The following is a 24,714-nucleotide window of genomic DNA, read 5'->3' on the forward strand; positions in this document are numbered from 1 at the left end:
AGTGCCGACTGGTGCAGACCAGACCTGACTGAATCGTGGGTATGATCAGGCAAAAAACAATCTGAAATCGTGTGGTGTGTCTTCAGCTTCAACAGAAACAACCTGCTCAGCTTCTTTACCTGAAAGCTGCCACACAGATGAGAAGATCTGACCCTATGAGCTGCTTATAATTCAAAGATGTTCTGGTTGGAGTTTGTTTGATTGATTGATTGATTGATTGGTTGATTGGTTGATTGATTGATTGATTGATTGATTGATTGATTGATTGATTGATTGATTGATTGATTGATTGAAAACTTTATTGAACAATATTATAAGTGTTCAAAAGGATTAAAAACACAATGAAGCCCAAAGGCTTATTTCCATTGTGGTCCTATAAGTCATGTGATCAAAGTGCGCGGTCGATCAGGTCTGACAGCTGATTCTGTTTCTCTCCACAGGAAGTAGAGAGGAGAGAGGAGACAAGGAGGGAGGAGACAAGGATCTACACATTGGACTGGGAGTCGGCCTGACTGCTCTGTTTGTTGTTGTTGTTGTTGTTGTTGTCGTTGGTTTTGTCGTCTATAAAAAACTACCCAGCAGATGATCTTAGTCAATAAGATGATTGATCAGGAGGACTGGGCCAGAAGTGGAACCGGAACCGAGACCGGGACAAGAATCAGAAACAAAACCGGTTTGGGAACCAGAACTGGACTGTTCCTCCCCCGATCCACAAAGAAAACCAGTATCAGAACCGAGACTGAGACTGGAATCAGAATTGATTATATTATATATTAGATAGATATATTAACCGGGACCTGAACCAGAACAGGGATCAGAACCAGAAGCAGAGACAGAACCAGAACTTGGATTGGGACCAGAACCAGAATCAGAACCCGGACCGAGAGCAGGACCGTTCTTCTCTTGATCCATGACCAGGATCAGCCATGAACCAGTTCTCCTGAACAAGACTCCATCCAGACAGGAGGAGGAACGAGACGCTATCACACCTGGTGATCAATACCTGACTCTGGTCGGTCTCCTGATGTTCAGGTTTGAGACTCAGGTCCAGAACAGTGTCTGATGAAGACACTTGCTGTGTCTCAATTTGATTACTTCCAAACTTAAAGCTGTACAGAAAAGAAAACTGAATTTGATTCCACTGTGGGTCCTAACATTAGTGTAATAACTCATCTATCAGACGATGTAGGCCAAACTTTGTGCAACATTCTACTTTTGAGTAAATCTGGGATGAAAGTGGGGTAGTTTTTTTTCACATTGGATAATGCAGGCGCACGGATTATACGTCAGCCTGTACACGATTCACCAGCCACTGATATTGGATCCGTCATCCGTCATTCAAACGTCTGAGACACACACACACACACACACACACACACACACACACACACACACACACACACACACACACACACACACACACACACACACACACACACACACACACACACACACACACACACACACACACACACACACACACACACACACACACACACACACACACACACACACACCGAGCTCGGTCTCGCCCCAAACTTTGAATTCCCTTTTCCTTACTCGGGTAAACTTGTGCGGCAACTCGTGACAACTCGGCGCGACAGGACAAACGGACATTTCTGTACACCTTTAAACTAGGTATTTTGGCTACATGGCAGAACATAATGGTAAAACAACATACCAGTTGGCAAATGTTATCTGCCAGTAAAAGGAGCTGGATAATGCGGCTGCATAATCTCCACCTCACATTGAATAGTTGGCACATTAAAGCAAAAAAAAAGAAAAGAAAAAAAAGGACAAGTAAGGCGTTCATTGTCGAATTGAAATATCAAGCTGGTAGATGTGTCGACAGGCAATAATAGTCTTACGGTCATTAGTTCCCAGTAAGTGCACAGCAACAGTATTCGATTTGAAATTTGTGCACTACAGCAGTAAGTAGTGTAGACAGTTTCATGACAGTTTGCTCATAGAAGTATTCAAATTGAGACACAGCTACAGAGAGAAGTGCTGCCACCTGCTGGTTAACACATGTACTAATGGACAGAGCAGGAGTCAGAGCAGGGGGCGGGGCATATATATGTTTTCTAAAGCAGATGTTGGCATCAGTGTTTGACTTGTGTGAACATCTAAAATGTTTTATATTATATATATATTTTTTGTATTTTAATGAGCTGGTCTCAATGACAATAAAGAATCTTGACTCTTGCATGTTGAGTTCCTGCTTCATCAGTGACTTTAGTCTTTAGTGTGAGGAGTGTGAATATTAACAGAGATCACACCTCATAGAGATGGAAACAGGATGTCTCACACTGTCTGAGAAAATCAAACCACAAGGCGTTTTAAACCTTCCACGTGACTAAAGTGTGAAAACATAGAAATCAGGAAGTACTGCTACTTTACTTTATTTAACATGTTCAGAGTCACAGAAACAGCAGGAATGGTTCAAACATAAAGGAGTTATGTGACATCCTGACTCCTCAGCAGGTCACATTCTGTAGTTAAATATCAAAGATTAGGAGTTCACACACTGCTGTTACATGAAGCTACAAAATATGATCCACACACAAACAACAGGGGAGTTTCTGCCTCTTACTGATGGAACTGAACTCTGATCAGAAGTCATGCTCAGTGGTGACCGCCGTGACATCATCACTGACTTCAGCCAATGTCGGCTCATCTGGGATGGGTGGTACTGTTGCCATGGGGACAGGTGGGTCACTTCCTGTCAGAGGAGTTACTAATGATGAGAGATAGATAGATAGATAGATAGATAGATAGATAGATAGATAGATAGATAGATAGATAGATAGATAGATAGATAGATAGATAGATAGATAGATACCTTTGGCTCTGTGTGGATACAGAGACACCATGATGACAGTGGAGACGACGTACGGACAGATGACCACCAGGTGACGGAGCACAGTGAGGACAAGATGGAGGGAGGAGGAGGCAGGGGGAGGAGAAGAGGGAGGAGGTCTTTCTGTAGAGAGATTCACCTGGTCAGGTAAATATGTGGATGAATAAGTGGTGAAATGGTGAAACCTCCTGACCTGTGACAGTGATCCAGCTGGGTGGAGACCCTCCATGGCCTGTGATGTTACAGCTGTAGAGGCCTTCATCAGACTTGGTAACATGGTGGATGGTCATGTGACGTGTAGGCTCAGTCCTGATGAGGGAGCCATCTTTATAGAAAGCAGCTGGGGGGTTGGAGGGAGGGGTCTCCTTTGATTGACAGCTCAGAGTGACATCATGTCCCTCCATCACAGGGAGGACAGGACTCTGCAGGATCACTGGTCCACCTCAACACAGAGACAAAGTACAGCAGTTGATCCATTTCCACACAGCTTCATCAACACTGACTCCACAGTCTGATCTTACCAGTCACAGTGATGTTGATGCTGCTGCTGCTTGTTGCTCCCTCTCTCAGCTCACACCAGTAAACTCCACTGTCCCATGGGAAGATGTAGCCGATTCTACAGGAGGAACCAGTTGGTTTTCCCCAGTCGACTCCACACTGAGCTCTGGTATCAGTGCTTGTGTTCCTCATCACCTTCCATCCAGCAGAGCTGTCGTCCTCCTCACAGCTCAGAGACACGGAGCGTCCATCAAACAGCTGAGAGCTGCTGGGACTCACAGTCAGATGAGCTGAGAGAGGGAAGAGTTGAGCTTTAATGTTAATTAATGATTCACTAACAAAGTTGTTGAGGCTTGGATTTGAACCTGCGATCTTCGGGTCATCAGCCCAGTGGTCTAACCACTACAGTTGCATTTAATGAGAGAAGGGTAACAAAAAAAAACCTGTATAAGAGGCTCACTGACTAATGCTTAAAAAAAAGGAACTCATGATGAGCCACACCAAGTAAGTAGAGGACTTTTTTGTGAAGTGTGACTATTTTTTGGTGAATTCAAACAAAGTATAATGCCCATTCCAGTGAATTACAAAGTTGACCTCCTTCTACTCTGCTGTCCAAAAAATTGTATTAGGGTGAATGGCAGAGAGGGAGCACCCAGGCTGCATTTAAAAAATATTTTAAATTATTCTCTAAGTATCTTTGCGTTCTTGACCAGATTTTTAGCAAGAAGACAAGTGTGGCTGCAAACTGTGGCCAATTCTTGTGTGTCAATGAGTGTCATTTGTAGCTTTGGTGGCAGTTTCAAGAGAAAAGTTCCAGTCGCTTTTTTGGCTCTCCTCCAATCTGATGATGATGTCACCCACTCTGATCAAATGCCATACACACTCATTGAAAAGTGTGAAATTTGTCAGAAAAAAACGGTACAAGATATGGAAAAGTTGTACACAGGTTGAATACATTCAAGTTTGTCTACAGATCAGAATTTGAAAGAAGTCTGTAGGTAAAAGTATGTGGAAGCAAATTAGGTTCAAAATAGGACCAGTAGTTTCAGAGTGTGAAGACTGTTCCAATGTATTTCTAATGGGACAAAAATAAAATCAGAAATATTTGAATATTTTAAAAAGTATAAATAGTTGAAAATAGAAAAGTAATTCCGATAATGTCCAGAAAAAGCTGCACAATTTGATATTTTAATCGTTGAAATAGCACAAAGTATGAAGGACTAGAAGCGGTCCAAAAAACGGCGGAAAGTAGTAGCTTTCAGCATTCACACTAATAACTAGAAAAAGCATTTCCAAGAATGGAAATGGTGTGAATGCTGAAAGCAGCTGAACGCTGTTGCAGAATTAGCAAACAGTGCAAACCATACAAATGTTTGACCAAGGTAGGAATCGAACCCACAACCTCATGGTCAGTAGACTTCCACTCTGCCTCAAAGCCACAGTATACACACAGTTACAGAGACTGTTGTCTGTTGATGAGCTGCACTCTGTCTCACTCTGAAGTTAACGAGCCCAAAGTTGCACCTGTTGGAAACGCACTGTGTCAACAACAAGAAAGCCTGAGAGTCAAGCTTGAATGACTTAGAATGAACATTTCTGTGAATTTCAGGCTGAGAGCAGCAGTTTCAACATGAAGCAAGTTATCAGCAGTCAACAGAGGACGACTGGGAAAATAATTCACTATAATTGTTGTTGAGGCAAGATTTGAACCAGGAATCAAACCCACAACCTCATGATCACTAAACCTTTACTCTGCCACTTCGCCACAGAGAGCACAGACATAAGCATGTTGCCATTGTAATGTGATGATGTGCTGCAAACTGTGGCACTAGGAATTAATGCGTCTCTTAACAAACACCTGTAACCAATTGAGGGTGGGGGAGGGGAGCAGAATTCAACATAACATAAAGAGAGTGCTTCCCTTGGATTTGAACCAGTGACCTTGGGGTTGGCAAGCAGCCACCTTACCCACTAGACTACAGACAGAGTTGTGGAGAAGAGAGGTTGATACTTTGATGAATGTGAGATTTTTCAATGATGCTTCAAAGAAGCAGAAAATAGTATAAATGAGCCACAACAAGTAAGTAGAGGACTTTTTTGTGACCTGTGACTATTTTTGGGTGAATTAAAATGAATTAAAAAGCACTTAACAGCAAGTTACAAAGTTGAGCTCCTTCTCCTGCTGCTGTAAAAAAAATGCATTGGGCTGAATGGGAGCAGAGAGCTCCATGGCTGCATTTAAAAAATATTTTAAATTATTCTCTGAGTCTCTGTGCATTTTTGACAGCATTGTGAGACCTAAGACAAGCGTGGCTACAAACTGTTTCCAAAATCATGAGTGTAGAGTGTCATTTGTAGCTTTGCTGGCAATTTCAGAAGAAAAGTTCCAGTCGCTTTTTTGGATCTGCTGCACTCTACGATGACGTCACCCACTCTGACCCAACCCCATACACACTCATTGAAAAGTGTGAAATTTGTCAGAAATCCTCATGTGCTTTTAAAGGATTTATCTCAAAAACGGTACAAGCTATTAAAAAGTTGTAAATACAGGATGAATACATTAGAAGTTTGTCTACAACTCAGAATTTGAATGAAGTCTCTAGCTGAAAGTATGTGGACGCTTTAAAGGCTGAAAGAAGTAAGAAGATTTGAAGAGTTTCAAGACTGTTCCAATGCATTCTCTATGGGGAAAAAAAAAATCAGAAATAGTTGAATATTGCAAAAAGTATGAATAGTTGAAAAGAGAAAAGTAATAGCACACCTGTCCCGAAAAGGCTGAACATTTTGATGTGAGAATTGTTGAAATAGCACAAAGTATGAAGGACTAGTTAAGTGCCAAAGGTATAGCCGAACAGAAGAAGTATAAAGAAAATGGTGGAGAGGAACAACAATAGTGTACACTAATGAAACCAATTCAAACTGAACTTATGCCCAGCTGCTCCACCTCTGAACTAAGCTCCACCCACTTCCTGTGGAGACGTCAGCTGTGGCCAGCAGGAGTTCACTGTCACTCACCTGTGTGTGTTGTGCAGCAGAGCAGAGACATCAGACCTGCAGAGACACAACAGTCAGGTTGAAAGAGGAAACACTGCAGCCTACATTTCCCACAATGCAACGTGACAGAGTGTGGTGCGTAACAGCCGGACTCTGCTGCCTGAGGAAGTGAAGTGTGACGGTGCACTTTAACCTTTAACCACTTTACCTAAACTGCTGCTTTTTTAAAAAGTATTATTACTACTAATAATATTTATTTATTTATTATCTTTTTAATAAACATAGGATTTTATTTTGTATGCTTTTATTCTGTTTGAATGTTCAGATTTTTTGCACTGCTTTTAATCTAGGAGCACACAATTTCATCTCGTGTACACCGTACAAGAAATGACAAATAAAAAACCTTTGACCTTTAAACTGACTCTGAGGAGAAAGATGCTCAACTGTCCCTTTAACAAACTACACTGGTTTTACAGTCGCCTCAAAGCATCATGGGAACTTTAGTAAAGACAAAGTAGCAGAAACGCACACACATCCATAGACAACACTGTGTGCAGGTGCAGAGCCAAACTTTAGTAAAGACACCATCAGCTCTCTAAAAATCTCTATTCTAATGTATTATTCTCTGTTTTTATCAGTGTCACAGCCACAGAAACGTCATTTCATTCTTACATTCACTGCAAGGTGTATATTTTCTGAATGACAAATACAACTGATATCTATCTATATCTATCTATGAGCAGAGGTCCGGTCCTGATGTTGGACTGGATCCACACAGAGACGTGACAGTGATGTAGAAACCAAAGCAGATGAAAGAGAAACTCACAGAGCAGCTTGAGCAGAGAGGATTCCTCCATCCTGACTCTCCAACCAAGTCACAGCTGCTCTCTGATCAGCTCTAGTCACTGCACATTAAACCCTCCTCCTTCCTCTGTGGTTTCTGCTGCACTCTCACCTACTACATAGAACATCTTTAATTACCATGATGCATTCACTGACCCTCACACTGACACTGCTGTGTTTCTGATCAGAGAGTTTTTGCACTCTGACATGACTCAGTTTGTATAATGAAGATATTATTGATGATCTTAATTATTGATCTTATAAGCATATTGCACATTGAGACCATGCTGCTTGTTCATTTACAGTTTTTTGGTGTCTGATATATCTACAATGTAAATGTGTGTCCAGGCCTGAGGTTTAGAGCCACTGTGTAGTAGCATGTCTCCACCACCAGATGCCACAAGAGTCAACTGTCAAATGTCCATGTGATGACACCAGAGGGTTCAATATCCATTATTTTGTAAATCTTGACCATAGGAGATGAATGAACGGAACGATATTGCCGGAAAATCTATTCGTGGCGGACGTAATTTATTTGAAACTGTGGGAAACAGTGGCCGGAGCAACAGGTGGAGACCCTGGCATCAGCCCGCTGACAGCAGGGAGATTCAGAAGAAGAGGAGAGGCAGTGAGTGGAGAGTTGTGTGGGACATCCAGCGACAGGTCAGGGATGGGATGCACAAGTGCAGCAGCTCAGTTCAAGGTGAAGCAGACTTATTAGCCCTGGCTTCTTATGGAAAATGCAGGTTTTGCTGCACAACTGAGCTGATCTACTGTCTATTAACAGGCCGCCGTGCCAATCTTTGAATAATAGGAAGATTTGTGTGATTTTTTATAAGCTCTTTTTTTTTTTTTTTTTTTTTTTTTTACAAGTTAGACTTGTTGAGACAATTCCTGACTGTAAAGCACCGAGGTGGGCATGTGCCTGCGCCTAAAATAATTTCAAGTAAAAGTCAAAACATGGATAGCCTATTATTAGGGCCACGGGCAATCACACCGGGCACTGGTCCCAACAGCTATGAAATAGCTGCAGGGACCACTACTGTTATTGTGTGGATTTTTTCCTAGTTATTTTTTTTTTTCATCTTCCGGACGATTCACTACTAGATTCACTAATCGAAAATCTAATCAAATTATATATCAAAACGTGCGGTTTGATCTGGATCGGTATGCTATTACTTTTCTCAACAGTTTACGAATTTTTCGCGACGCAAGTCGTAGGTCATATAGTTTTTGATCAATCCCTGATCAATGACCATGATCATTTTTGGAGAAATTATGAGTTTATAATGGGTGTGTATTGGACGGAATGTTCGTGTCAGAGTGCGTGACATCATCGGTTAGAGTGGGAGAGATGCCAGAAAAACTCCAGATTTTTTCTCTTTCCAAACTCGGCCCGGCCACAATTTACACTCTACACACATAATTTTTTCAGAATTTGTAAGACAAACTTGTTATCTCTCATGTCATGTGCTCAAAATATCAGAGAGACTTACAGAATTTAAACTCTGAGCCTCTAAGTGCGGCCACGTCTGTCTCTGCTCCTCATTGACTCCAATACAAATATTTTCTGAGAGAAGCAGAACGGACTGATGTTTTAAAACTGCCAGCGTCGCCAAAATATTTACTGTAGAAACACCAAATCGTACCAAAATTTTCAGTAAGTCCTTAGAGCAATGTGATCTGTGCTTTGTTCTGATAGGAGTTACCGTTTTCTCACCCTAAGCCTAATTGTGAGACCGGTTTAGAGGCAGAAAATGGCTCTTTTTCTCCACGTTTCTGTCTGTCTCAGCCTGCGGGGGCCCCTATCGCCGTGGTAACCTCTTTGATCCTCAGGCCAGAGCTCGTTAACTTCATAAACAATCCACCTGGCGCTCGTTTAAATGTTTATAAACAGAGACACAGCTAAATCAGACTGACACAGGATGCAGCTCATAGTCACACACACACACACACACACACAGACTCTAGAGCCAGCTTCATGTGATTACACACACACACACACACACACACACACACACACACACACACACACACACACACACACACACACACACACCTTCATGTGATTAAAACACAGTTAAAGGGATAGTTCAACATTTTGGCAAATTGGCCCATTGCCATAATCGCTATAGTCATAGCAGTAGGTTCGTTACCTTTAATTGTAGGTGTAAGCTATTTTCAGTACGGCGGAGCGCAGCAGCTGGCTGCTCAGAGCTACGCTATGGAGGCTAATGGAATTTCTTGGTTTCCCTCATTAAACTCATCAAATTCAACATCCCAAAACTCCACAGCGCTTTTGTAGACAAGTTGTGACCTGCACAACCACCACGCTATGAGATAATGACGGAACGATACGAAACGGAGCCGTTTTCGAGGTAAATACAGGGTAAATACGGAGACTGCTTGCTGAAAAACTGTCCCTGAACGCAACGCGCATCAGCGGTTTTGTATGAGTTTACCTCGAAAACGGCTCCGTTTCATATCGTTCCGTCATTATCTCATAGCGTGGTGGTTGTGCAGGTCACAACTTGTCTACAAAAGCGCTCTGAGCAGCCAGCTGCTGCGCTCCGCCGTACTGAAAATAGCTTACACCTACAATTAAAGGTAACGAACCTACTGCTATGACTATAGCGATTATGGCAATGGGCCAATTTGCCAAAATGTTGAACTATCCCTTTAACGTGCAACAGAATTTAAACTTAAACCATGATTTAATCTGGTTTTAAAGTTAAACCTTGTTGGTGTCAAATGCGTCAAATGCCTCTCGTGGGAGCAGCTGATAGAGTCCCCCCCAGCTGAAAGCAGCCCACCCCACCAGCCAGAGGGTCCAGGACCATAGGGACTGCAGTGGAGGAAGGCTGCCTTAACACCCTGCACAATGGCACCCAGTACACAGAAGTTAGACAGGACCAGTCAGCCCATCACCTGGTCCGTTCAACAAATCAGTTTATGCTACTGTGATTTATGTAGCCTAGTTAAATACTACAGTAATCATCATAGTGTATGGCAGGAAAGACCATTTAAATCTGTATCAAATATCGATTAATGAATTAATCGATAATTTGCATGTTGGTCTTGGTTAAGTACCACCTTGAAAAAAAAAACAATGTTTTGTTGCTTAAGCTATTCAGTCATTCAATGGTAGGGGAGAGTGGGGTAATTTGTGCCATGGGGCAAGTAGTTCCACCCCTGTTATCTAGAAAACTATAGAAGAAGTTGGTCATGTGACCACATATTTCTGAAGGGGCATCCATTTCACTCATCCTATCAAGAAGGGAGACACATGGCTTGAGAGGAAAGCACATTTATGTTCAAAAAACAAGTTTTTGCCCTCCAAAGTAAAATTTCTATGATCAAGGTTTTTTGATTGCCATGTTTGAACAATTATAGATAACTTTGAAAACAGTTCACACATGTTTTAGTGCTTTATTAAGCTACACCATGAGTCTATACAGTTAGCATGATGCCAGCTCAACACAGCTGGGGAATCCTTTTTTCTCAAAATGCTGGGCTTGGGGTAATTTGTGCCAAAGGGCCTGGGTTAAGTTGTTCCAGTGGCAGTGCTGTCTGTGTATAGGAGAAACATGGCAGTGGCACGGATTTGCTTGAAACTTAACATGTGTGATGAGGGACCGCCCCTGAACACACCTGCCCAGTCTGGTTGTGCTCGTAGCGCCACCTGGTGGATGAACAAAACATGGCGTTTCTTTGCGCCACAGCCCCCAGCGTGCCTCAGGCCTCCGCGACTGCATGGGGACAAGCGAAGGCCCGATCATCGCCGCTTCTGGCTTTAATTTTGTATTGAATGTCTTGCTTTTATATACCATTAACATTTGTGAGATTAAAAATATCTGTTTTACTTCAATTATCAATGGCACAATTTACCCCAGTGTATTCTCTCCAATGGCACAACTTACCCCGCACCGGGGGCAAGTTGTGCCAGATTTTTTTTTTTTTTTCTAAAGCTATATTTCTGAAACAGTTGATTTAAGATTCAAAGTGATTGTTCCCAGGGATGCACAACATCCTAAACTATATGTACATATATTAGTTGGGGGCATTATTATAATCCCCTTGCTTTCAAGGCAATTTAAGTAAAAATTGGCACTACTTACCCCGCTCTCCCCTATAGTAAAATCCATGTGAAAAAAATGCTTCTCACTGTTCTCAGGTCAAATATTTATATGCGATTAAAATGCAATTAATTGCGATTAATTAATTATAAAGCCTCTAATTAATTAGATTAATTGTTTTAATTGAGTCCTGGCCCTATTACACAAGATAAACACACACACACACACACACACACACACACACACACACACACACACACACACAGTTAACCTAATGTGGTTACAGCTCCTCCATATCAGTGCTTATAGAAAGATGATCATGTGTCTGTCTGATCAGCTCTGTCTTGACCTTAAGATCGTGGGTTTGATTCCCATGTTGACAGAGATGGCAAAATCGGCAGTAGCCCCGTGGCCCATTCAAAATTTCCCGAGAGGAAATTTTCTAGTTTGAAATTGTTATTTATATTTATTTGAAATTGAGGCTTGTGTCCCCCCACCCATCCCCCGTGCGCCGCATACGTTCCGGGGCACCTTATGATTTAGAAATGTAAGCACTGGATATAGCCTACTTGAGATGTTTATCACTGTCTCGGCGCTCGGGTCTGGGGCTGGTTCCGTGGCCGCAGCTCGTAGTCTCGGGAGCGTCTTATTCCTCCGCCTCCCCCGCCTCGTTTTCCTCCTCTTTTTCTCACTGTCGTTGGATCCATGCCGTTGTCTGAAAAAGAACCGTGGGAAGTAGTTTGGCTTGACACATTCTCGTCCTCATCTTCACTCGTGTTCGCGCTGCTGAGCATGCTGAAAGACACTGTGCGAGTGCGTTTGTTCCTGTGGGTTTGGCGAGATGGCCAGGCATAAACTGTTTCATCCTTATAGTCCTGCTCGTCACGTTCGAATTTCTCAATTTTGGTTTGAGCCAAGGCTAGTCTCTCTGTGATGACATCAATCTGGTGACGTAGTTCCTCTCTTTGTGTTTTCGCCTCACAGATGAGCTAACCCTAACCACTTGGTTAAATACCCGCCTGTGTATCTTGTGCTTCAAACCCCTGATGAAGACAGCGTCGAAACGCGTTGGGTCCTTTTTTATTTATTAAAAAATCTGAGAAATCAAGAGTGCCTCGGGAGCTCTTTTTTGACTGCACCACCATCCTTCCACAGACAGTCAGTTTTTTCCAATTTATTTGGATTATTTTCCCCTTGAAGAGCACCTTGAGCCACTCTACATTTTCATACTCTTTTTTTCCCTGTGGCCTCTGCAGCACTCTACCTCCCCTCTATTTTTTCTACATTGACTTAAAGGTAAAATCTAAGATCTAAAATTACATCATCATCATAATCTAAAATGATACCATCATCATACATGCGTGCATGCAATTAAAAGTCCGGGAGCGACCAGGCCGGAGACTGGGCTCAGACACGCTAGAAAATCACAGGAGAATACTCTCTGATTTTGTTTATTTTAATTGGATCCCCATTAGCAGCTGCACAGCAGCCATTAATCTTCCTGGGGTCCACCCATATAATCACATCAACAATCTAAATCATCAACATCTGTGAGTATGTATGTGTATGTATTTATATGTGTACGCCTATGCACTCTTCGTGTGTCTCTAACATGTGCCCTTTCTACCTCTGGGCTGTTAGGTGACATTTCAATAGCCTCTTAAAGCCTAGTTTTGTTTTTTCTTTGGTAATGTGTGTGCATTCCATGATGGCATTGCTCGATACAACACTGTACTTTGCATAGCCTCTTTTTTAGCTTTCGGTAGTTGATAATAACCTCTTGTGGCATGTCTGGTTTGATAAGCATGTTGATGCATGTTGAGCTTAATGTTAGTTGATTACAGATGGGGTGTTTTGACAATCTAATTTTCCTTAAAGCAGAAGTAAGCGATCCGGTGGTTTTGTCTAACTTCCTGTCAGCAGATGGAGTTAGCAGTCCCCGCCCTCGTCCCTACGTCACCACATTCACGCGCATCCCTTGGCTGCACACACAGAGAGGACTGCCCCTTTATGCCGTTCTCTCTCCTCATTGGATAAAGGTTGAAGGATACAAGGAATGTTTTCTCCTGGGCTCAGAGCAGAGCAGAGTGACTGACAGACCCGTGTTTCAGACCAAACACTCTATAGAAGTGATTGCTGTCGGAAGATACAACTATTTAAGACTTATATTAACACAAATATATCGCTTACTTCTGCTTTAAAAAGACAAGGAGTGACACTGTCAGCCTCTCCGTGACTTTTGTCCAGGAGAGCTTGACATGCATCTCATTTACATTAGACCTTGATGTACATTTGAGGGCAAGCCGAGCTCCTCTGTTTTGAGCCAGCTGCAGTTGATGAGTTATCTCACACAATCTCCGCACAATAGTGCACATTCACTTGATTGAAAGTGTGCTTGCGGAACCTAAAGCTATGGTTACCCCGGCAACTGAGGATGTTGTCGCCATGGATAACTCCAACAACTGGACTACAGGCTGGGTTACACATTACAAAGAACATATCATCTTACAGTATACGCTAAGTAAGATGTGTGTGACTTTGTACTTGACTAAAGAGCCTCCAGTAAACTCTACATGTTCTTTTGTACTCAGTCGGAGTACCTGTCTATTTCTTCTACACAACACAACTCCTGTGACCTCCTGACCTGTGACAGTGATCCAGCTGGGTGGAGACCCTCCATGGCCTGTGATGTCACAGCTGTAGAGGCCTTCATCAGACTTGGTAACATGGTGGATGGTCATGTGACGTGTAGGCTCAGTCCTGATGAGGGAGCCATCTTTATAGAAAGCAGCTGGGGGGTTGGAGGGAGGGGTCTCCTTTGATTGACAGCTCAGAGTGACATCATGTCCCTCCATCACAGGGAGGACAGGACTCTGCAGGATCACTGGTCCACCTCAACACAGAGACAAAGTACAGCAGTTGATCCATTTCCACACAGCTTCATCAACACTGACTCCACAGTCTGATCTTACCAGTCACAGTGATGTTGATGCTGCTGCTGGTTGTTGCTCCCTCTCTCAGCTCACACCAGTAAACTCCACTGTCAAACTGATTGACGTAGCTGATTCTACAGGAGGAACCATTTGATTCTCCCCAGACATCACACCGAGTCCTGGTATCAGTGCTTGTGTTCCTCATCACCTTCCATCCAGCAGAGCTGTCGTCCTCCTCACAGTTCAGAGACACTGAGTCATGTTTAAACAGCTGAGAGCTGCTGGGACTCACAGTCAGACGAGCTGAGAGAGGATTCATAGAACGATAAATCTGAATCTAAGAAGTGACATTGATGAGAATAAAGCAGGAAGTAGTTCTAAATAAACCGGAAGTAGGAGAAGCAGAGATGCTGTGAAGCCTCCACCATAGGCAACTGCATGTGTTTGCTGTACCAACCTGGTGTGTGTCTGCAGCAGCACAGGGTTGTGGTCAGGCCTGAGGGGAAACAACACAAGCGTGAATTTGCACATGCAACACAACAAAGGTGTGAACTTCAGTTGACTCCAAGTCAGTGACTTCATGTTAATGTTAAGGTGGACTTAAAACTCTAAACAACACTACTTTAGTTTGACCTCGGAGAGAAAGACAAATCCAGAACACAGATGAACTCCTACGTCCATAGAGAAACTTTGTTAATGTTACACCTGAGCTGAGGAGAAGTTGGTCACATGATCACATCAACGATCTGAAACACATCACACCACCTGCCTCAGTTTCATCCATCTGACGTCCAACTTCTAATAATCAGGTGGTGTTGCAGATGAGAGAAGTGGATCATGAACATTTACTTACAGAGCAGCAGCTGCAGAGACGTGCGCATCGTTCTGATGTTCAGGGATGTTTGATCATAAAGGTCCTTCCTGTTCAACGGCTGCGTTGGGGGAGGGGAGCGGAGGGGAGGGTGTGTGTGTGTGTGTATGGTTGGTGTTGGTGGGTTTTTTCAGCAGGTGTCAGTGGCACTAAGAGGCGTGAACACATCACTGCTGTGATCAATGGTCTGTATCCATTTACCAGAGGTGGGAATTGTGGAGTCATCATCAAAGGAAAAAAGGGTCTCCCGCACACTGTCCAATCACTTGACTCCAATCCTATGCTCCAATGCACCTGTCTTTTAAAGATTTTTTTTAGGTGTGCATCGGCCTCTACACCTTGGAGTCATCATCAAGTCATCTCCAAGCCATGTATTCGTCCTGCTCAGTCACTGAACCAGGTGCATTCACTAATTAGCTGATTTTACTGGCTGAAGAGCTGTGCTGATTGGACTCAGCTGGTTTAGTGCATGAACAGAACAAATACATGGCATGGAGATGACTTGATGACAATTCCCACCTCTGCTATTTACTGATCCTTCGAAAGCATCAAGTGACCGTGATCCAGAGGATCTTCTAGGACCCGTGAGTTGGATGTAGTGCCATCTTGTGGTGAGGTTGTACACTACCTTGCCTTGGTCTCTCGTCCTGGGTGTGTGATCCCTCCTCTGTTGCTCACCCTGAGGTTTCTCCATTTTTTTTCCTGTTAAAAGGGTTTTCTATGGAGTTTTTCCTCAGTGGATGTGAGGGTCTAAGGACAGAGGATGTTGTTATGATGCCATGTAAAGCCCTTTGAGACAAACTGTTTGTAAAAACGGGCTATACAAATAAAATTGCCTTGCCTTGCCTTGCCTACAACAGCTGAAGACCCCTCCCTTCTTTTACACAGCAGGTTCAGCCTCTTCTGTACAGTGATGGATGAACCCACTCAGGGCTGCTACTGCTGCTGCAGAAGAAGGAAGAGTGAGCTGCAGCCTCACAGTCAGTTTCAACAACACTCAACCACAGACTGAAGAGAGATGACGACCAGGGCAAACTGGACAGCAGTGGAAAGGGCTTCATCGTCGACATCATCGTCATCATCTCAAGTCAATTCAGGTCCACAGACTGAAGGGACAGACTCATGTCCAGACCAGTGTCTAATGAAGACACTGATCCTGATGAGTTCAAGGTCTCAAACTGATCTGAGAGCAGTTTTACAGAAGCCTGTTGTTGTTCAGTCGGAGAAAAGTGCTGCCACCTGCTGGTTAACACATGTACTGATGGACAGAGCAGGTGTCAGATCAGGGGGCGGGGCATAAAGCAGATGTTGGCATCAGTGTTTGACTCAGTTTGTCCTGTCTGGCTGAAAGTGTGTTAACGGCTAAAATGTTTTATATTATATATATTTATGTGTATATACATATTAATGAGATGGTCTCAATGAAAATAAAGAATCTTGAATCTTGAATGTTGAGTTCCTGCTTCATCAGTGACTTTAGTCTTTAGGGTGTGAAGAGATACAAACAGGATGTCTCACTCTGTCCGAGAAAATCAAACCACAATGAGTTTTAAACCTTCCACATGACTAAAGTGTGAAAACGCAGAGAAACAAAGAAATCAGGAGGAAGTACTGCTACTTCAAATGTACAACACTTTATTCAACATGTTCAGAGTCACAGAAACAGAAAGAATGGTTCAAACATACAAAAACGTATTCAACATGTTAATAGGCAGCAGGTCACATGGTCAAATACCAAAGATCAGGAGTTCACGCACAGACTGCGTTTACATGGAATTCAATATCAGGATTTTAAAGTATACTGTTTTTGATTTGAGCATGTAAACACCATATCCCAATTTCAGAAATCGGGATAAGCCCATATCCCGATTTTGCTGCCTGAACAACGAAAGAAACCAGCATGTAAACACCTTACCCTGATATATGAAAGCCACTCATCATCGGAAAATTTGCTACAATGTTTTTCGGAGAAGTGAAGCTCCACCTGTGGAGCAGCAACCGCAACATCACAGAGGCAGCAGCTGGTCTGCAGAGCTGCTCGGCCGGCCAACCTACGACGTCAACCCAGGGGAGAAAACGATCGCTAATTAACTTACCCACAGGTTTTTAGAGGTTTACCGCCGGCTGGTTAAATTATTTTTAGGATATAAATGTTGGTCTCATTGATGAAATCTAACAATTGTGGCAGTAGCATTAGTTTGTTTGAATGAAAGGTGAAGCTTCATGTGTGTATTGGACAGAGGAGCAGCGCTGCCTCGGGGCTCTGGAGCCTACGTACAGAAATCACCACATTTACATCAATAAATAAATGTTTTACAATGAACCGATCAGTCTGCATTACATTTTATCTTCATTTATTAAGTTATATATCATGGCAGTGTTGTTAATTTGTACATTTTCTTATTTGTAGAGATTTTCAATTTGTTATGCTTCCTGTTGTAAAACAATAAACATGAAACACGCATACGCACATAAGACGCAGTAATCAGAAAACTGGGATACTGTTTATTATGGATACAAGGAAACTTAACAGGTTTCTCTAAGTTCATGTAAACAGCATATCCCAAATTTGATCAAAATCGGGGTAACCATCAAAACCGGGTACTGAAGTCCATGTAAACGCAGTCACTGTTGTTACATGAAGCTACAAAATATGATCCACACACAAACTATGACTATGACTATGACTATGACTAAACTACAGGGGAGTTTCTGGTTCTTCTTGATGGAACTGAACTCTGATCAGAAGTCATGCTCAGTGGTGACCGCCGTGACATCATCACTGACTTCAGCCAATGTCGGCTCTGCTGGGATGGGTGGTACTGTTGCCATGGGGACAGGTGGGTCACTTCCTGTCAAAGGAGTTACTAATGATGAGATTGAAAGAAATAGTTAGATGGATGGATGGATGGATGGATGGATGGATGGATGGATGGATGGATGGATGGATGGATGGATGGATGGATGGATGGATGGATGGATGGATGGATGGATAGATAGATAGATAGATAGATAGATAGATAGATAGATAGATAGATAGATAGATAGATAGATAGATAGATAGATAGATAGATAGATAGATAGATAGATAGATAGATAGATAGATACCTTTGGCTCTATGTGGATACAGAGACACCATGAGGACAGTGGAGACGACGTACGGACAAATCATCACCAGGTGACGGAGCACAGTGAGGACAAGATGGAGGGAGGAGGAGACGGGGGGCGGGGCTAAGGGAGGAGGAGGAGAGGAGGTGGAAGGGCCTGGAGTGGTAGGAGGTCTTTCTGTAGAGAGATTCACCTGGTCAGGTAAATATGTGGATGAATAAGTGGTGAAATGGTGAAACCTCCTGACCTGTGACAGTGATCCAGCTGGGTGGAGACCCTCCATGACCTGTGATGTTACAGCTGTAGAGGCCTTCATCAGACTTGGTAACATGGTGGATGGTCATGTGACGTGTAGGCTCAGTCCTGATGAGGGAGCCATCTTTATAGAAAGCAGCTGGGGGGTTGGAGGGAGGGGTCTCCTTTGATTGACAGCTCAGAGTGACATCATGTCCCTCCATCACAGGGAGGACAGGACTCTGCAGGATCACTGGTCCACCTCAACACAGAGACAAAGTACAGCAGTTGATCCATTTCCACACAGCTTCATCAACACTGACTCCACAGTCTGATCTTACCAGTCACAGTGATGTTGATGCTGCTGCTGCTTGTTGCTCCCTCTCCACACTCACACCAGTAAACTCCACTGTCGAATGTTTTGAGGAAGCCGATTCTACAGGAGGAACCAGTTGAATTTCCCCAGTCGACTCCACACTGAGTTCTGGTCTTTCTGGTTGTGTTCCTCATCACCTTCCATCCAGCAGAGCTGTCGTCCTCCTCACAGCTCAGAGACACTGAGTCATGTTTAAACAGCTGAGAGCTGCTGGGACTCACAGTCAGACGAGCTTAGAAGATGACAACATCCATACATTGTCACAAATGTAATACATTTTTACTGTTTCTAATGCGACACGGCTTATGTTAAAAGTTATCCACCAGTTAGTCCAACCATCTCAGGTGGTTGGACTAATTTTATTGGTAGGACAAATTTTGGCCCCTGCTCCATACACAGATGACCAAATTTCAAATGTCAACTCACTTATTTCATTGATTACTGTCAAAAACTTACCAGATATACTCCGATTTTTAGAATTTTAATAAAAGGTACCTTTAATGTTGTTGTAAGTGTTTATTTATTTATTTAAAAGGATCCCCATTAGCTGATGCCAATGGCACAAGCTAGTCTTCCTGGGGTCCAAAGTACCATACATCGAAAAGAGATGTAAAAAACATTTTCAATATCATATCAGTCAAATAGACATCTTAATACATCGTGTTTGCAGTAATACTTACAACAGCACATTGGTGCCGTGAAATCTTCCATTTTACGCCTTACATTTGATTGCATTTAAACAAGTTTGTAGTCGTCATAATATCAGTCATTCATTTAACAGGAACAAAACAGACGGGACGAAACAGAGATAAGATATTATACGTGCCAGACTGGATTATTGCTCAGCTGTTAAATAGTGCATTCTTAGATGGTGTTTAAATGAGGACTTGCTGTTAGATTGTCATATATGGAGGGGGCAGCTGCTGTTGTTTAGCATATCAGTATCACATTCAAGTTGTACAGAAGTTCACTGACCTGTGTGTGTTGTGCAGCAGAGCAGAGACATCAGACCTGCAGAGACACAACAGTCAGGTTGAAAGAGGAAACACTGCAGCCTACATTTCCCACAATGCAACGTGACAGAGTGCGGTGTGTAACAGCCTGAGGAAGTGAAGTGTGACGGTGCAGACTGAGACTGAACCTCCACCTGTAAACTGACTCTGAGGAGAAAGATGCTCAATCGTCCCTTTAACAAACTACACTGGTTTTACAGTCGCCTCAAAGCATCATGGGAACTTTAGTAAAGACAAAGTAGCAGAAACGCACGCACATCCATAGACAACACTGTGTGCAGGTGCAGAACCAAACTTTAGTAAAGACTCCATCGGCTCTCTAAAAATCTCTATTCTAATGTATTATTCTCTGTTTTTATCAGTGTCACAGCCACAGAAACGTCATTTCATTCTTACATTCACTGCAAGGTGCATATTTTCTGAATGACAAATAAAATTGATATCTATCTATATTTATCTATGAGCAGAGGTCGGGTCCTGATGTTGGACTGGATCCACACAGATACGTGACAGTGGTGTAGAAACCAAAGCAGATGAAAGTTATCAGAGATGGATCAAAGAGAAACTCACAGAGCAGCTTGAGCAGAGATGATTCCTCCATCTTGACTCTCCAACCAAGTTACAACTGCTCTCTGATCAGCTCTAGTCACTGCACATTAAACCCTCCCACTTCCTCTGTGGTTTCTGCTGAACTCACACTCACTACAGATAAGAGAAATGCCAGGTTATTTCTGTAACCCAATTTCTGGGTTAGCGGTGTTGGGTTAAATTTATTTGGGGGTTATTTTTCCAGCGTAACCAGTTTTCTGTGTTATAGGGCTATGATTGTAATCCAGTTCCTGTGTTGTTCAAGTTATTGGGTTATTTTTCAGTGAGTAACCCATTTGTTGGGTTAGGGTTGGGTAATACTGTGACGGTTGCGTCTCTACCCGCCACCACAGCTATCTATGAAAGTGGGTTAATTTGAACCCAACTATTGGGTTGCATATGAAGCGCTTGCTCAACCTAGTAGTTAAAAATAACCCAATGTTGTAATTAGTACAGGTACTTTTTGACCTAGAGACCTCACTTCTCAAGCTGAAATCCTTTTTGAAACAATCTGATGAAACAAAGATGCAGAAAGCAGTTGGAAGTATTAGTATTCATTTTTTTTGAATGGGTAATACCGTGACGGTTCATTTGAAAAATGCTGCTCGCACACTGGGCGTCTCTTCCCGCCACCACAGCGACCTGTGAAAGTGGGTTAATTTGAACCCAATTATTAACCCATTGTTGCAGTAAGCATAACAATATGTAAAAGAATAACCCAATTCCTTGGGTTGAAATAACCCAAAAAGTAGTTGGTCCTTATTCAACCCAGCATTTGGGTTATTTTTTAACCCATGATGCCATCACACTGACACTGTTTCTGATCAGAGAGATTCTGCTCTTCGATTTTCCTCAGTCAGTTAGAAACAGGTGCAAATATTAAGAAAGATAGGAAAACAGAAGAAGGAATCAAAGAGTTCAGTCACAACCACTGCAGTTAAAACTAGATCAGTTACACATCAGTAAAGCCAAAGGAGATTGCACACTGATCCCCATCATTTTTTTTTTGTATGTAACTCAATGGTCATTGAAGCATTGATCATTTACTATATAATATGGGATGAGAAGTGTTGAAAGTTTCTGAATACTGTCCAGACCAACAGACAACAGGACAGGACACTGCAGCACATCCTCTTACCAGCCACAGTGTGGTGATGAAAACCTCCCACTGTCTTACACAACTTCCTGTTGTTCTCACAAACTGATGCCAAGTCATGATAACACCTGTCACTACCACACCTTATTACACAACTTAAATAAACACACACACACAAACAAACAAAAAAGTATGAAATTTAAACTTTTTTTATACCAAATGTTTAGTTATGGTGGTGGCAGGTGACATGTCATCTTCATGATGGGCAGGTGTTGCTGTCATTCCGACATCCCACCAGTCCGACATATAATAATAATAATAGGCCTCTAGGTGGAGCAGTCCTGCTCCATCCGGCGATCCTGCTCCATCTGGTGGTCCTGCTCCATCCAGTTGTCCTGCTTCCGGCGGTCCTGCTCCACCTGGTGGTCCTGCTCCATCCGGCGGTCCTGCTTCCGGCGGCCCTGCTCCATCTGGCGGTCCTGCTCCATCTGGTGGTCCTGCTCCACCTGGTGGTCCTGCTTCCGGCGGTCCTGCTCCATCCAGCTGTCCTGCTTCCGGCGGTCCTGCTCCATCCGGCGGTCCTGCTCCATATGGCGGTGACACTCTACTCTCCCTGGAGGAAGTGTCGGCAGAACTGAGGAGACTGCGTCCTGGCAAGTCGGCTGGCCCTGATGGTGTTTCAGCTAGACTCCTTAAGGACTGTGCTGCCCAGCTGGCTGTGCCTCTCCGTACCATCTTCAACCTGTGGCGAGGCCAGCAGGAATCAGTGACTAAAGACCAGTAGCCCTGACTTCTCATATTATGAAGACTCTGGAGATACTACTACTTTGCCACCTTCAACCTCAATTACAGCATTCTGTGGACCCCCTGCAGTTTGCATACCGGGAGAACATTGGGGTGGACGATGCAATCATCTACATGTTGCATCGGATTTACTCCTTCCTGGATGAACCTGGGCGATATGTGAGACTGCTGTTTCTAGACTTTTCCAGTGGCTTTGACACAATTCAACCTAGTATTCTGAGAGGAAAGCTGGAGAAGATGGGTGTAGATCCAACCATCATCTTGTGGGTCTATAACTATCTTACAGAGCGGCCACACATAGTGGTGAGCAGCATAGGAGTACCACAAGGTACTGTGCTCTCACCTTACCTCTTCACACTTTTCACTGCATATTTCACATCTACATCTGAATCTTGCCATGTTCAGACAATACGGCCATAGTGGCATGTGTGAAGAAGGGACAGGAAGACGAATACAGGGACCTGGTGGGGGCGTTCACAGACTGGTGCAACAAGAACAACATCAAAGACCAAAGAAATGATTATTGACTTTGGCAGGTCCAAGAGATCCTTACGGCCTGTGACTGTGGACGGGGTGGACATTGAGAGGGTTTAGTTATACAAGTACCTTGGAGTACACCTTACTCCACGCGTGAACACAATGATATTATGATATACACAGAGACCTGTACAACTCCAAAACCTGATAAAAAGGGCAGGAAAAATAATTGGCATGCTGCTTCGATCCATCATCTATTCAGGAGATATTCGAACAAACAGTTACGTAGCAAGGTCAAAAAATCACCTCAGACCCAAATCACATCCTCCACAGGGAGGATGTGATTATGTCACTATAACGGACACTCGTAACTTCCGACCCGTGAAGTCGTACCAGATCGAACTGGTACGACTTCACAGGTCAGAAAAACACGAGTTACGGGTTGCCTTGAACGCACCATAACGTCTTGTCAGCCGATGGAGTTAGCAGCCCCCGCCCTCGTCATGGATCTATTGGTCCTCGTCCCTACGTCACCACATTCACGCGCATCCCTTGGCTGCACACACAGCCCTTCATGCCGTTCTCTCTCCTCATTGGATAAAACTTGTAGGATACAAGAAATGTTTTCTCCTCGGCTCAGAGCAGAGCAGAGTGACTGAGAGACCTGTGTTTCGGTCCAAACACTCTATATAAGTGATTGCTGTTGAAAGATGGGGGGACATGGGGGGGTGAGAGACAATGAGCATGTTGTGGTATGTAAAGAGTAATGTGCAATAATGAGTGTGCTGCTGTATGTATAGAGGTATGTGCAATAATGAGTGTGCTGCTGTATGCAAAGAGGAAGAGTAATGTGCAATAATGAGTGTGCTGCTGAATGTAAGAGGAATGTGCAATAATGTTGCTGTAGCAAGGGGTCAGATGGGCATCATGTTATGCATCATTTTATATGTATAGGTGATTTCAGGACATTTTGTGTGTCCTTGTTGTGTGAGCTACTGGACTAACTTGAATTTCCCTGCTAGGGATGAATAAAGTATTCTCTATCTATCTCTATCTAATTGTCTAAATGGCAACACTTCATTTTCTATCAAACGTCCCGTCATTCCTACAATTTTTGTCGGAATGATGGTATTTTTTTCTTTCTTTAAACATCCTGCTTTTCCGACAATTCCTTTAATAGCGAATTTTTTCCCCAAAAGACTTTGCACTGGTTGGGGTTAGGCAAGGAAGAAAGGAGTTGGTTAAGTTTAGTCAAAAGACCAGGTAGAGGCTAGACAGGCAGACTAGTCCCTGTCTACGCTCTGCTGTGTTATTACACACAACCATGTGTAGAGGCTAAACCTAAAGCTTAAAGCCACTGAGGGGCTGCTAGAACGGGTTAACTTAGATTGACGCGCTTGCCGGCCACTGAAGAAGACAGACGACTTCCTGGTTGGTTACTTTGCAAAGCTTCTTTATTTTTCTCACCATAACGATGCGCAACATTCATTACCAGTGTGAACAAAAGTCCATAATGCACTATTCACCAAACAGACTCGCCTGCCGTAGCGTGGCGGAGCAGAGCGGTCGAAAACTGTTTGCTCTTCCGACTAGAAACACCTGAACCCGGAAACACTAGTTCCCACCTATGTAACCCCCCTTCCTGGTGCACTGAGGACGCCTACTGGCCCCATACAGACACACACCCAAACACAGAAATGGCTCATACACCATGTGTGGGTATTCCTCTATCAGCATGTCTTAAAGAAGGGAGGCACCTGTTGAGTAACGCACATTTCCTTAGCCTTGTTGGAATGGTGGGACGTCTAAATGGTGGGATGTCGGAGTGGTGGGATGTCGGAATGACAGCATGTAACTGATAAATAAAGTTGTCTGAACTCTGAAGCTGTGTTGTGAGGAGTTGGTCCAGTGTTGTACTGGGTAAACGTCCAGCCCCCTCCTCC

The 24,714-nt window shown here is 43.3% G+C and overlaps 2 protein-coding genes across 2 annotated transcripts in view; both read right to left on the reverse strand.

Moving 5' to 3' along the window:
* Positions 1-2,531: 2,531 nt before the first annotated feature.
* LOC311001379 (uncharacterized protein) lies at positions 2,532-7,254 on the reverse strand. The gene is made up of 5 exons (XM_083992462.1): positions 7,179-7,254; positions 6,374-6,409; positions 3,054-3,648; positions 2,843-2,983; positions 2,532-2,722 (listed from the first exon to the last, which is right to left on the reverse strand). Exons 1-3 carry the CDS (start codon positions 7,207-7,209, stop codon positions 3,353-3,355), a joined length of 363 nt encoding a protein of 120 aa, XP_083848588.1. The 5' UTR covers positions 7,210-7,254; the 3' UTR covers positions 2,532-2,722; positions 2,843-2,983; positions 3,054-3,352.
* Positions 7,255-17,791: 10,537 nt separating this feature from the next.
* LOC311001530 (sialoadhesin-like) overlaps positions 17,792-24,714 on the reverse strand; it is a 30,192-nt gene continuing 23,269 nt past the window's right edge. Inside the window, exons 2-6 of the mRNA XM_083992616.1 lie at positions 19,769-19,804; positions 18,741-19,025; positions 18,431-18,679; positions 18,184-18,360; positions 17,792-17,942 (exon numbers count right to left, since the gene is read on the reverse strand). Coding sequence (XP_083848742.1) covers positions 17,818-17,942; positions 18,184-18,360; positions 18,431-18,679; positions 18,741-19,025; positions 19,769-19,804 — 872 coding nt within the window. The 3' untranslated portion in view covers positions 17,792-17,817. The remainder of the gene's footprint in view (positions 17,943-18,183; positions 18,361-18,430; positions 18,680-18,740; positions 19,026-19,768; positions 19,805-24,714) is intronic.

The sequence above is a fragment of the Trachurus trachurus genome (assembly GCF_905171665.1).
Source record: "Trachurus trachurus genome assembly, chromosome: 18".
NCBI classification, from domain to species: Eukaryota; Metazoa; Chordata; class Actinopteri; order Carangiformes; family Carangidae; genus Trachurus; species Trachurus trachurus.

Bases quoted from the DNA above. Each gene is read 5' to 3' on its own strand.
- LOC311001379 (XM_083992462.1), bottom strand. From the start codon at position 7,209: ATGGAGGAATCCTCTCTGCTCAAGCTGCTCT. The intron at 6,410-7,178 runs GTGAGTTTCTCT...GTGTCTCTGCAG, and splicing joins CTCTCTGCTCAAGCTGCTCT to GTCTGATGTCTCTGCTCTGC. The intron at 3,649-6,373 runs GTGAGTGACAGT...TCCCTCTCTCAG, and splicing joins CTGCTGCACAACACACACAG to CTCATCTGACTGTGAGTCCC.